General features: G+C 39.6%; 1 protein-coding gene across 2 annotated transcripts in view; it reads left to right on the forward strand.

The window, feature by feature from the left end:
* Window positions 1-14,980, forward strand: part of Wdfy2 (WD repeat and FYVE domain containing 2) — a 142,133-nt gene that overhangs the window by 47,373 nt on the left and 79,780 nt on the right. For both annotated transcript variants that reach the window (XM_027390362.2, XM_035452074.1), the window contains exon 2: window positions 3,137-3,204. In XM_027390362.2, coding sequence (XP_027246163.1) covers window positions 3,137-3,204 — 68 coding nt within the window. The remainder of the gene's footprint in view (window positions 1-3,136; window positions 3,205-14,980) is intronic.

Below are 14,980 nucleotides of genomic sequence, written 5' to 3' on the forward strand. Positions count from 1 at the left end.
TGCCTGGCTTTGGTAATGTTTTCCTTCATTTATGCGAAGGATTGGGTTTTAAGGTTTCAAGTTTATTAGTTCTTTGAGAGCTTTTGGTTTTGTGCAATGTGTTTGATCATATTTGCCCTCCTCCCCCACCTCTTTCTAGATTCACTCCACCTTATCTACCCATTGAACTTTGTCCCCTCTTTTTTAAACAAAACAAAACAAATCCCTTGAAGACCAATTTGTTCTGTTCAAATATTCTTGTCTATGTTGTCTTCCACTGGAGGATGGTCAACTTAACAGGAGATGTACTCTTAGAAAACTGTCTCTTTCTCTCCCAGTACCTAACAATTGCTATTTGCTTCCCTACTGGGGGTGGAGTTGTGTGTTCACCTTACCTCTCCATGCTGGGGGTTTCTCTGGCTTGGTCTGGCACAGGTCTTGTACATGCTGTCACAATCTCTGTGAATTGACAGTGCAGCTGTTCCGCTGTGTCCTGAGATGTTTCTCTGTGGTCATCCTTATCTTCTGGCTCCCTTTTCTGCAATGATCCCTGAGCCTTGGGATGTTTGTGTGTGTGTGTGAAATTTATAAATTCCCATTAGGGCTAAGTAGTGGCTTATTCTCTGCATTTTGGTCAGCTTTGGGCCCTTATGTTAATCACCATCTACTGCTAATGGAAGCTTCAGTTAGGGTTCAGAGATGTATCGATCTGGAGGTCCCCACTTAGACTTTGCTTTGTTTGTTTGTTTTTTTCAAAAGATTTTATTTATTTATTATGTATACAACATTCTGCTTCCATGAATATCTGCACACCAGAAGAGGGCACCAGATCTTATAACCGATGGTTGTGAGCCACCATGTGGTTGCTGGGAATTGAACTCAGGACCTCTGGAAGAGCAGTCGGTGCTCTTAACCACTGAGCCATCTCTCCAGCCCCCTGACTTTCCTTTGTTTTTGCAGGGTGGGTCAGTAGATAGCTCTTGGTTGATAGTTGTTTCATTTAGCACCTCACCTCTTTCTGCACCCTGCTTCTGTGAGAAATTCATTACTGCAGTCCTATTGTACATAATGAATTGTTTTTCTCTCCCTGCCTTTGAGATTTTTCTCCTTGCCATTTGATGATTTGATTTTAATCTGTCTGTTAAATCTGATTCAGTCTATTTTCTTGGAGTTCTTTGAGTTTCTGGATGTGTATGTCTTTTATCAAATTTGGTAAATTTTTGTCTGTTTTTCCTGAAATACTTTTCTATACCTTTCTCTTCTTGTGGGATTCACATATTTGTATATTGATAACTTAAACGATGCCATACAGCTATCCTCAGCTGTGGTTTTGTTGTTATTTGTTTTGTTTTTGTCAGTTATTCTTTTCAGTTTCAGCTTCTCATTTGGATTCAGTTATCCTGGCTTCAGGCTTGCCTCTTTTGTCTGCTCAGACCACCTGCAGGACCTCTCTAGTCCTTTTTTGTTTGTTTGTTTGTTTCTCTGGTAGTTTTGTTACACTTACTGCACTCTGTAATATTTCAACTCAATTTCCTTATAGAACATCCATCATAAGTAATATTCCCAGTCCAGTCATATATTCTCATCTTGATTTTATTTTGTTGTCTGTGACTTCCTAGACAGTCTGTCAGTAAGCCCAGTGCTTAGACTTCTTTCTGGATAATTTCTATCAATTTTGCCCTCCCTCACGTTGAGATTATCCATACATACTTTCTATTTCATTGTGTACTGCACAGTTTCCTGTTGAAAGCAGGTAAGAATGCAGTAACTCTGGGAGTCAGATATTCTGGAATGTAGCTGTCTTACTCATTTTGTGATTTTTACAAGGACTGTATTCCCTATGTATAATCATTGTTATTTCTGAGGTCAGCCAACAATCTGAGCCCAATAAGGAAAAGAAACACTTCAATCATTCATTTTTTTTAAGGAATCTGCTTGGGAAGCCCTTCAGCCCTAAGAGGGTTGAGTCAATGGTCAGCTTCTGTTTTGGTCACTCACTGAACAGTCAGGTAAATCAGAACACATGTCTTCACATTGTAGAGGACGTGTCTCCACCCTCGCTCCAGCAGGCCTCTCTAGGAAATGAGCCATTCTCCATGGCTACCTGCCAGATGGAGCCTGGATGTTGGAAGTTACTGACTGCTGGAATTCAGTGCCACCTCCACCTTTTTTATTTTAGTTCAGTACTTCTCCAGGTGCTGACAATATTATTTAGTAGACATCAGAATTTAAAATAATTGATGTTAACAGTTCTTGTCAACTCAGTAATTGATCTGGTAGAGGGACTGATTTTTCAGTGTTTTACCCCAACATCTTCTAGGATATCACTCCTGTATTGATTCTTTAATTTAAAAGGTGTTTTATTTGTGTGTGTGTGTGTGTGTGTGTGTGTGTGTACACATACATGTGTACCTGGAAAACCTGTTTCTTGGCTTATAAGACAGGAGCTTAACTGTTTTTTTTTTTTAATAATTTATTTTTATTTTATGTACATTGGTGTTTTGCCTCCACGGATGTCTGTGCAGGGGTGTCAGTTCTTGGAGTTACAGACAGTTGTGAGATGCCATGTGGGTGCTGGGAATTGAACTCCAATCCTCTGGAAGAGGAGTCAATGTGCTTAACCACTGAGCCATCTCTCCAGCCCGAGCTTAACTGTTTTATCCTTTTCCTGTCACACGTAAAATATTATTTTATGTCAGCTCTGCACTTAGTTCACAGAGCAGTTTCTCTGTGGTTCACTAGTAAAGACCTATGGTTCCTTAGAGCAGTGGCTGTTTCCAGGCTACTAGTGCAAAGGCCAAGTACTTGGAAAGAGAAAACAGTAAAGCGAAAACAATTTTCAAAACCTCTCATGATAGATGTGTGCATTCATATATGAAGATGACATTTCAAGAGTTATGTACTTGTGAGTGCACAGTACCCTTAGATTTAAGTAATATAAATACATTGTATGGAATCTTAAAAGAATTTATAAAAATACTTTTTAAACTGTAAAGAATACAGGATTGTTAGATAGGCTCATGTAGTATGCTTCTCTATCCATTATACCTGTCATGAATCTGTATGCATATAATGTTGAAAGTTTTGATTTCTGTGTTACTATCTTTGCATGACTCCAAATGCTGTGATTTCATGTATTCATTTTCCTCTGTTGTAGGACAGTTCGTGTTTGGTTAAAGAGGGACAGTGGACAGTACTGGCCAAGCATATTCCATGCAATGCCTTGTAAGTATTCAGGTCTCCTGAGAACCTAGGTCTTTACCCCAGCACCCCTTCCTTCCCTGTTTACATTTTCGTATTTTCTTCTTGAGTAACTAAGATGAAAGATTGGGGATCTCTAAATGGAAAAGTACAAGAATAAATAATTTTATAGTTCTCTAAGGCTCTCACTATAATAAGTAAGAAAATGGTTTGGAAATTGACTATATATTCACAGGTCCTGAATGAGAGGACTGGAAAAAGACAGACTGTCTGATTACAGCAGTCCCCTCCTGTTTCAAACTTTACTTTAGCAATTTTGGAATCTGTGACCCTAGACAATTCAAAGTTCTGTTAGGTCATTATAAAGTGTCAATTTATCCTTACTGTTGTTAAACCATTTATTTAAAATTCAAGACATTCAGCGTTCAGTTCTGAGGATTTGATGCATTCTAGTTAGAAGTGGATCTCATTTCGCCAAGATCTTACTGGAGAAATATGTCCTTCCCCTGGTTGGTACAAGAGTTGTACCAGCCATGCCATCATTGGCATAAGCCATCAAAGCAATGGTGTTCTCAAATCAAGGGCAACAGCCAATTTTCCATTCTAGGAGATCATAGAGCTAAAAGAGAAAGGAGACGGAAAAGGCAGGAGAGAAGAAGTGGGGGAAGGAAAGACGTTCCCAGATTGTTCCTCTAATACAAGTTCCTCTACAGGTGAGGAGCTGACTTGTCATGTTAGGAAATTACTTTTAGTCTAGAGATTTCATTCTTTAAAATTAATGAGGTTTATTGTGTTTGTTTTGGTGTAAAATAATTGTTTGAATTTATTATAGTAAACATTTTTTTCCTTTCTTTTTCGTTAAGATATGGTCTCACTATGTGCCTTGCCTGGTCTAGAACTTGCTATGTAGACCAGGTTGGCCTCAAACTCACTGAGGTCCATGTGCTTCTGCCTACATGTGCCAACTGTATGTAGGGGGAGGTGGAGTACTGGGATTAAAGGCCTGTACAACATTCCTGGCATCCATTTAAATCTTAATTAAAATTGGCATGTAGAAAAATCTCCCTGGTTTGTTAGTGCTCACACACCCTTTGCTGTCTGAAGGGACAAGACAAGTGTGTGTCTTGTCCCTTCAGAAGTTTCCTGGCTTCAGCAGATATGACACTATGCTAAGCCAAAGTAGGTTCTAGGTGATTTTGTTTATGCCTCTGGTAGAAGAGTACTATAATATTTTGCTTGTTCAGGACTAAATGATTTATTATTTATAACTTTTTATACAGCACATTTTGATTGTATTCCCCACAACTCATCCTAGATCTTCCCCACCTCCCAACCCACCCATATTCATGTTCTTAAGAAACAAAAACAAAACAGCCCCCACCAAATGAAAATCAAAATAAAATCCACTAATACCCAAAATGCCAAAACAAAACAACCCCCCCCAACACACACCTACCCCCACACAAAATAAAGGTAAACTCCTGGAGTTCATTGTGCTGGCCAACTATTATTAGAAATGGGCCTGCCCTAGAGTTGATATATACAGTGACAAATCCATTGGAAAAAACATGATTTTCCTTTTCCTTGTAGGTATCAATTGTAAATAGCTTCCTGGTTAGTGGTGGGATTTTGTGTCTGCTTGCCTTATGGGATTTGGCTGACTTGAATCTTTGTAGGGCTTGTTTGTGTTGCCACAGTCTCTTTCAGTTCCTATGTTAATCAGTCCTGTTGTGCCTGCAAGACACCGTTTCTTTGGGGTCACACACTACCTCTGTCTCTTACACTCTTTCCACCTCCTCTTCTGCATAGGTCCTTGAGAATTGGTTGTAGGGGTTTGATGAGTACATCCCATTTAGGACTGAGTGCTCCAAAGTCTTTCTCGATAGGCACACTGCCCAGTTGTAGATCTCTTTGTTAATTGCCATCTACTGCAAGGAAAAGCATCTGTGGGCATAGCAATATGCCACTTAGAGATATTTTATATTATGGTCCTTTATTAGAATAATAGTAGTTGGATTTCCCTTGGACACATGATCTATCCAATCTCAGGTATGGGTTCCATCTCCTGAGTGGGTCTTAAACTCAATTAAAAAAAGTTGTTGGTTACTCTCTTAACATTCATGCCATGGTTGTACCAGTATATATTGTAGGCTTGTTGCTATTATAGTCAATTACTGACAATTACTGACAATTACTTTTCTTCTCTGGTGGGATGCAGAGTACCTTTTGTTACCATGAGTACTAGTCAGTAGGGATGAAGCTTCTAGTTGGGTAACACCTCAACTTCTCCATGTTCTGTGACTTAAGTGTTGTCTTCAGCCTTTCCATCAGGTTGTGGAAAGCAACCAGTAGACCTTGTAGTAGCCTGTCACGTAGGGGTTTGGGTGAGGTAAATGAAATCACTTTGGCCAATAGATTCATGGTATGGAGATTTTACTTAGTGGCACAAAATGTCTAGTTAGGGCAAATGTCTCCTTCATTATAACATGACTCCATTTGAATTTTTTCCATTCACATATCAATTTTAGGAAGTTTCTATGGTTGTAGGCTTCTTTATTGTGAGTTATCCTTCCCCATATCCCTTTCTTTACTCTGCTCTCCCATCCTACTCTCCACTTAGTCCTTCTTTTCTACTTTCTCTATACTCCATTTCCCCTTCACTGGAAAGGAAGATCTACTTCTGTTCTTCCCCAGTGCCTTACTAGGTACCTAACATCTGTGGCTATTTGGATTGAAACACATATCTAAAGGTTAAAAGCTAACATCTCTATATAAAAGAAATAATGCAATATATGTTTGGGGAGTCTGGGTTACCTTACTCAGGAAGATTTTTTTCTACCCACATCCATTTATTTGCAAATTTCATTTTTCTTAACAGTTAAATAATATTCTCTTTATAATACATCACATTTGTTTGTCATTTGATGGACATATAGCCGTTTTCAATTTCTGTCTATTATGAGTATAGTAGCAATGAATATGGATGAGCAAGCATCTCAGAAGTAGGATGCAGAGACTTTTAGGGATATGCTCATGAGTGGTATTGTTGGATGTTGTGGAAGATGGATTTTCAGCTTTTTAAGAACCTCCACAATGATTTCCATAGTGTTTGCACAAATTTACATTCTCACTAGCAATGAATAAATGTTCCCCTTTCCCCAAATCCTTACCGGCATGAACTGCCATTTGTTTTATTTATCTTGGCCATTCTGACTGGGGTAAGATAAAATGTCAAAATAGTTTTTAATTTGTATTTCTCTGATGGCTAAAGATGTCAACATTACTTTTAAGTACTTCTTGGCCACTACGTTTCATCTTTTGAGAACTCTGCTTAGTTCTTGTGATGATTTGAATGAAAATGGGCTCCATAGGCTCACAGGGAGTGGCACTATTTGGAAATGTGGCCTTGTTGGATGAAGTGTGTCATTGGGGGTTGGCTTTAAGGTTTTATAATCTCAAGCCAGGCACAGTGGCTGACTCTTCCTGCTGATGCAGTTATAGAACTCTCTGTTTCTTGTTTAGCACGACGTCTGCCCATGTGCTGCCATGCTCTTCACCATCATGATGATAGACTAAACCTCTGAATCTGTAAGCCAGCCTCAACTAAATGTTTTCCTTCACAAGAGTTGCTGTGGTCATGGTGTCTCTTCTGTACCCATTTTTATATTGGAATGTTTCCTTGATGTCCAGTTGTTTTAGTTCTTTATGTATTTTATAGATAATAGCCCTCTATTAGATGCATTTGGTAGATGTAGTTGGTAGCCTGCCGCTTTGTCCAAAATATGGTGTCCTTTGCCATATAGAACCTATTCAGTTTCATGAGGTATCAATTATTAATTGTTGATCTTAATGTCAACAGTATGTCATGATCAGAAAGTCCATTCCTGTGATAATGAGTTCAAGCCTATTCCCTATTTTCTCTTCTACCAGATTCAGAGCATCTGATATTATGGTGATGTCCTTGATTTTGAAGTTGAGTTTTGTTCTGGGTTATAAATATGGATCTATTTGCATTCTTCTACATGCAACCACCCAGTTTGACTACCTCGCACCATTTGTTGAAGATGCTATCTTTTCTTCAGTGTGTATTTCTGTTTTCTTTGTCAAAAATCAGGTGTCCATAGATGTATAGACTTATGTTTGGGTCATTGATTCAATTCCATTGATTAATGTATCAATTTTTATGCCATACCATGCTGTTTTTATTACTGTAGCTCTGCAGTACATTTTGAACTCAGGAGTGATGACACTTCCAGTAGTTATTTTATTATTTGAAATTGTTTTAGCTATCATGTTTTTATTTTCCCTTTTCTTCTCTTCTCTTCTTTCTTTCTCCCTTCCTTCCTTCCTTCCTTCCTTCCTTCCTTCCTTCCTTCCTTCCTTCCCTTCTTTCTTCCTTGTGTGTATGTGTTTTCCAATATGAAATCTAAGATTGTTTTTTCAACTTCTGTGAAGAATTATGATGGAATTTTGATGGGAATTGCATTGAATATGTAGATTGCTTTTGGTAGGATGGCCATTTTTAAAGTATTAGGAATTATGGGTATGTTTAAATTCTTTATTCATCTTGATTTAGCTTTGGTAGATTATATATGTAGAGAAACTCATCCATATTTTTTAAGTTTTTGAGTTTGGTGTAACACAGATTTTTCAGGAGTATCATTATTTTCTGAATTTCCTTGGTGGCTGTTTCTGCGCCTCTCTTTTTATCTCTAATTTTATTAATTTAGATCTTCTCTCTCCTTCTCTTGGTGAATTGGGTCTGGGTTCTGTCTCATGGAGTGAGCCTTAAAGTCAAATCAGATATTGGTTGGCTCCCATAAGCTTTGTGCCACCATTGTTCTAGCATATCTTTTTTTTTAGATATTTTATTTATTTATTATGTATACAACATTCTGCTTCCATGTGTATCTGCACACTAGAAAAGGGCACCAGATCTCATAACAGATGGTTGTGAGCCACCATGTGGTTACTGGGAATTGAACTCAGGACCTCTGGAAGAGCAGTCAGTGCTCTTAACCTCTGAGTCATCTCTCCAGCCCCAGTTCTAGCATATCTTATAGGCAAGATATTATTGTAGAGCAAAGAGTTTGTGACTGGCTTGATGTTTAAGTTAATCTTTTGTAGCATGCAGAGTACCTTCCTGTATCAAATATGCTAAAACAAAGCAGTGAAAGCTCTATGAAGGCACCAGTTTGACTTTTCCATGTTAAATGAGTTATATAGATATTGTGTTTACCAATTGGGCCTTGCTGTCTGCTTGTGGAGAGCAACCTGTTTGCCTTGGCAACAGCCTTGGGTTGTCTGGGGATTCCCATGGAAACTCTTTGGCCAACAACACAATTAGATGTAACCCAGTCCTGGAACTTGACGAGTCATTTGGTGACAAGAGATGGCCAGTTGGGACTGAGTCTTCCCCATTACTTGGTGATTTCATTTAGATTGCCTTCATATATGTATAAGCTTTCCATACTACCCCTCAAATGATCCTTAATTTTATCTCTCTCTACCAGTATTCTGTTTTTCATCCACCCTTCTCTTCTCCCCACTTGATCCTCTGGTTCAGCCCCTCCCTCCATCCATAACTATCTTTTCTACTTCTCTTTCCTAATAAGACCTATCTGTAACCTCTGGTTCCTTACTCCATACCTATCATATGATTACCATTGACTTAACAACTAATATTCACATATAAGCATACAGCATGGTATTGGCACAAAAACAGACATGTTAATCAATGAAATTGAACACCCAGACATAAATCCACACACCTATGGACACATGTTTTTTTTTGTTTTGTTTTTATTTTTATAAAGTAGACAGAAACACACACCAGGAAAAAGATAGCATCTTCAACAAATGGTGCTGGTCATACTGAATGGCTGCATGTAGAAGAATGCAAATAGATCCATACTTATCACCTTGTATATATAACTCAACTCCAAATGGACCAAAGGCCTCAACATAAATCCGATAGAAGAGAAAGTGGGGAATAACCTTGAACTCACTGGCACAGAAAAGACTTTCTCAACAGAAAACAGTTAGCACAGGTACTAAGATCAACACTTAATAAATTGTTCTTCATGAAATTGAGAACTTTCTGCATTGCAAAGGACACCATCATTCAGACAAAGCAGCAGCCTACAGGATGAGAAAAGATTTCTACCAACTACACATCCAATAGAGAGCAATTATCTAAAATATATGAAGAACTAAAAAAACTAGATATCAAGAAGGCAAATAACCCAGTTTAAAAATGGGGTACAGATCTAAATAGAGAATTTTCAATAGAGGAATTTCAAATGCCTGAGAAACACTTCCTTAGCCATCAGGGAAATGTAAATCAAAAATACTTTGAGGTTTTGTCTTATCCCAGTCAGAATGGCTAAGATCAATAAAACAAGTGGCAACTCACGCTGGTGAGGAGATGAAGTAAGGGGAACATTCACCCAGCGCTGGTGGGAGAACAAACTTGTGCAGTGAGTATGGAAATCAATGTCGCCATTCCTCATGCAGATGGGAATCAATCTACCTGAAGATCTAGCTCTAGCACTCTTGGGCATATACCCAAAGGATGCCTCATCCTACCATAAGGACACTTGCTCAACCACGTTCATTGCTGCTCTATTCATAATCTAGAAATTAGAAACAAACTAATGTCCCTCAACAGAAGAATGGATAATGAAAATGTGGTACATTTACACATCCAACGGAGTGTTACTCAGCTATTTAAAAAAAAAAAGGACATCATGACATTTATAGGTAAATGGATAGAGCTAGAAAAAAAATTCATCCCGAGACCCAGAAAGACATACATGGTATGTATTCACTTTTATGTGGATGTTAGCTGTTAAGTCTGTGAATTTTTTAACAAAACATTTCCTGTGCTTTTGACTTGTGTTTCTTCCTCTTCCTCTGTACCTATGGTCTTTCTATAGTGTCACTGATTTCCTGTATGTTTTCTGTCTAGATTTTGTGGGGGTGGGGTTAACATTTTCTTTGTCTGAGCTATCCATTTCTTCTACCTTGTCTTCAAGACATGAAGTTGTCTCTTCAGTGTCTTGTAATCTCTTGTTGAGACTTAACTCTGAGGTTTTCTTTTCACTTCCAAAGGTTTTCATTTTCAATTTGGGTTTCCTTGATGATTCTATGTCTTTGTTAAATTATGCCTTCACCCCTTGAATTGTTTTTGCTATTTCTTTCAACTGTTTGTGTTTTTATGATCTCCACTAAAGCATTTATTCATATCATCTCCAAGATCCTTAAACACACTCATCATTGATACTTTGAAGTCCTTGTCTTGTGCTTCAGCTAAATTGCTTTTCTCAGGGTCTAGTGCAGTGTGGCTGCTGCCTTCTGGAAGAGGCATGTTGTCTTGGCTTTTCATGTACGTTTTTTGCCCTGAGATCTAGGCACCCGGAGTTATGATGTTTGAAGTTATGATGCTCTTGGGATAGAAATCTTCTGTCTTACTTGTTGGGTGGGTGTTCTGTCCCATGGTTGCTGTTTCCCACTCTGGGTCCTATCCTAGTGTGGCTGTGGGGTCCCTGATAGAGAGTGTTTCTGTGGGTGACCCGTTGTCATGAAGGACTGGAGATGGGATAGAAGGAAAGGCTGGAAGGGGTGACAGGAAAGAACTAGGGGACCCTGGGTCTGCGTCAAGAGGCAGAGTCCCCAGGGGAGGGAGGAGAGCTAGACATAGGGGCTTCTGTGGTCAGGCTGCAGCAGGGCTAAGAATGTGTGGAGACACCAGGGCGGAGGACAGGAAGGGTAGTAAAGTTGCCTCCCTGAGTCCCAGCCTAGTGTGGCCACTGGAGTCCCTTGTAGAGAGTGGTTATGCAGGTCAGCAGCTGTTACAAAGGAATGAAAATGGGCTAGAAATGCTGAAAGGCAACAAGTGCATTATTAAGGGTATAGTGGTTTTCATTGAGGCTTTTGATGACTGTATAATTTTCTATTAAGTAAGTGGCAACCACAAAATTGACCTGATTTTTCAACCCATTTTCTACGAAGAAGAAATTTTTTGGGATTCTGTGCTTTACCTGTTTTGGTTCTGGCAGACACAACTAGAGGGCATAGGCCTACCATTTTACCCTACTAACATGAACTGTTCAGCTATGGTAGGAATGATGTTTTAGGAGCATGGGGTGGGGGGAAGGAAAATTCCGATTTATTTTCTTCTCCCCTGACTTTTAAGTAAAATAACCATTCTTTTCTCTGGTCTTGCCTGTTCATCATACTTGACACATAGCTACCAAGAGGAGGCAAGGAGTGGCTGTAATTGAACAGGGATTTATAGCTCCCTGTGTTGTGCAGAAGAGTCAGCAGAAACACCTGGGCAGTATGACACAGGTACTCAGTAAACACCTGTGGAATGATGAAATCTAAGAATAAATATGATTTCCCCAAGAGCATGAGCTCTGCTTGTCTAACAGTGGTACATTGGCTTTCGGAAGTAAAACTGTTTAGTTATTTGTGCAGTCCTTGAAAGGGAGTTAAAACAGACCTACCTTGATCCTTAGATGCTGAAAAGTGTTTCCAGAACAATTATGCTATTGGGTTCTCCCCAAAGTGACTGGCTCATAATCTGCATTTTAGTAAAATTTCCAGTCCATTTCAATGTGTGTTAAAGCTGAGAATATGATCTTATAATATTACAGCTTATGAGTTGCTGAGCAATATGTACATGTTTAAAAGAATCCAGATGAAGTCTCATGCATATACAGCATTGATTTATAAATATGTAAATCATGTTAGTCAAACATTTCTACTATAATAGGACAATGATGGGTGCCAGGAATTTGCAGATGGAGGTTCATAGAGCAAGGTGATTTCTGAAGTTTTTCATTCTTGGGTGTTTTCTTTCTTGGGTAAAAGAAAGAAAAAAAAGGCCATGTATGTATATATATTCTTCACAGTTGTCAGTAATTAGCTTGTATTGTCATAATGAAAATAATTATATTGTATGATAATTTTAAAATAAATTGAAAAGAACAGGATTTGGCTTTTATGTTCTAGGAATCTCACAATTTCAGGGAACATAGTAACTAACCGTTTAGCAAGTATTTCAGCTTTGTTCAACTTGAGAGTGAGAATCATAACACATAAGGAAATAAGCTATACTTGGTCATAGAGAACTAATGAATTAGTCTGCACACTTTCCTATTGAGTGTTAAAAGAGAGAGAGAGAGATTAGTTAGTATTGTCCCTAATTACTGGTTAAGTGGTACTGGTTACAAAATGAGTGAAAAAAAAAGAGCACCAACTGAATGGCTATAGAATGTATGCTACAAGGTAGCTATGACCATGCTGTGTATTTAAACTGGTAAATAATAAGTAATATTCCAGATGCAGGAGGCAGCTTCTTGACTTTGTCTTCTATAATACTTTTAAAATATAGTAATTGTTGTGTTTGACAGGAGAATAGATGCTCTGTATCTTTAGTAAAAAGTTGAGGTTTATCACAGAAGTGGGCCGGGGGCACTGGGCGAGAAGAGTAATGAAGGCTGAGTTTGATGCTCAGTAACTAGCAAGGCAGGGTGTGATACCGCTGAGTGACCTAGGGGAGAGACAAGCAAGTGAAAGATGAACAGCAGGTGGCATCATTACAAATCCCAGCCACTGACCTTGCTAGTATGCTCATTAGCTTTTCTAAGCTGTCCCTTCACCTGGGGAAGGGAGCCAAGAGAATCCAGCTTTAGGATTCTCTTGTAATTAAGGTTGTTTTTCCTGAATCAATCTGGCTTTTCCAGGAATTCAACACTTTGTGTAGGAAATGCTGGTCTTGGTCCTGGCAGGGCCCCAGAACTGGCAACATTAAACCAAGAGCTTCTAGCATTTGTGCATGAAGATGCAAGAGGAGCTGATGGCAGAACAGGGAGGACGAGCCAGGCAGAGGACTTTCTGGCTCCTGAGGGGACAGAAGCCCAGATGGTGATACTGGAAGGCTTCCTTCCTATCCTCTTAGCCCACCCAGAATGCTGGCAGGGCTCTGCCTGTGAGATCGATCAAACAAGCCCTCTCTGCCTGCCAGGTACTCCCACGTGTGCTTGTATGTCCCCAGCTGTAGCTGCAAGTATGTGGCTGCCCTGCCTGTCATACTCTCCTGGATCTCTGTGACCTTTAAAGGGAAAGGCTGACTCATGGTCCTATTGGTGTCACTGTAGTGTCGAGCTGAACATGGTCTGGGAGGAGTGAAGCCATAGAAAGAGGGAGAGCAGAAATGAATCGTTTATCCTCCTTTCTTAGTTTCTTTGGACAGTTTGTGCAATGTCCAGAGGATGCGGAGGTAAATATGGTAGGCGGTTTCTGCACTCCTGATGCTCACACTGGGTGAAGAAGGCTGGTACTAGATGAGCACTGCCTGCATTTCATTGAGGATTACAGCTTCAGAAGTAGTGTGAAAAGGACTGGTGTTCCCCAAAGAAAGTCTACTTAAACTGCTCTCAACAGAAGTTTTCATATGCCTGTGCTGGGAATTGGACCCAGGGCCATGTGCCTGCCTACTAAACACACTCTATTACTGAACTACACCCTAGTGCCTCTGTAGAGAATTTAGGGTGATTGTTGCCATAAACAAGTTTCCTGCAAACAAGCTGATATTGTGGGCAAAAGAGAAATTGGAGCAAATATTCTTCTGCTCCTCCGCTGGTGCCTCCATGCTATTGCTGCTAATTGCTGTTGCAGTGTCAGCTTACAGGTTGCTACACTGGTTTGTTAACTGTAGAGGGACCTTCCTCAGGGCCCAGGATTGAGATTTCATTGTAGCCATCCATGTGTTCTATGCTTCTAATGGGTACTATTTCAACCACTGCATTCTCATTATACTACAGACAAAATAGTGCAGGAAAGTCACAGATATCCCTGGTTGATATATTTCAGATTTGCTTTACTAACTAGCTTTGTCACTCAAGGGTTTAAGACAAAAGGGAGATGGGAAGGAATCTGAAGTGTCAGCTGGGTGGCAGGTGGTGGAGATGGTTGTGTGAGAGGATTGGGTGTCACAGTTGGGCCCTTGGTACCAACTTCTCCTTTGGGAACAGAGAACAGGTAAACTCCCTTGGCTGCCAGAGATATAGTAACCAGAAAGTTGAGGGATGAATCCTGTCTAATGCCTGGCCATTAGATAACTGGAGGCCATTGTGGGGTCTCTTTTCAGGCCAGGCAGGTGGAATTTACCTTAGCTCCTGAGTATTTATGAATTTGTCCCCCAAACAAAACAAGAAACTTTTTTCCCCAAAGATAATTACATTAATACAAAGATTGGCACATTTTACACATCACTGAAATAGCTTGTTTTGTCACTTATCCAGCTCTTGCATTGGCTCTTGGTTGTGAGGTTGTGGTCAGGCCACACAGATTTTACATAGCTGAGCCATTTGCTCAGCTAACAAGTGTAGGAACTCGAGCCCTTACTGAAGCACTCATTTTGAACCATCTGTTTTCCCACATCTAATCAAGGCCTAGTTGAGAGAGAGCCTGATTGTGGTGGGCAGCAAGAGCCTTCACCTAAGTTCTGAGCTGTATACTTGTAACCCTTCTATATAAATGCCTTTATTCACTGTGCCTTCATTTGCATGTACATCAATGTGAAATCCTCTGTGGATACTTTTTAAGGGAATAAGAGTTTATTGTGGATCCATTTGAGTGACCATGGCCCAGGAACATAGATTTAGGTTACCCCAAATTCTGTGTTCTATTGTGGAAGCAGTTCCATGAAGTTTTATAGTTCTACAGAACAAAGTCACAAATCAAGCCAAGTTTAAAATACATTGATGGTACATCAGAGGGGCAGGTACAA

Source organism: Cricetulus griseus (genome assembly GCF_003668045.3).
Source record: "Cricetulus griseus strain 17A/GY chromosome 1 unlocalized genomic scaffold, alternate assembly CriGri-PICRH-1.0 chr1_1, whole genome shotgun sequence".
NCBI lineage: Eukaryota > Metazoa > Chordata > Mammalia > Rodentia > Cricetidae > Cricetulus > Cricetulus griseus.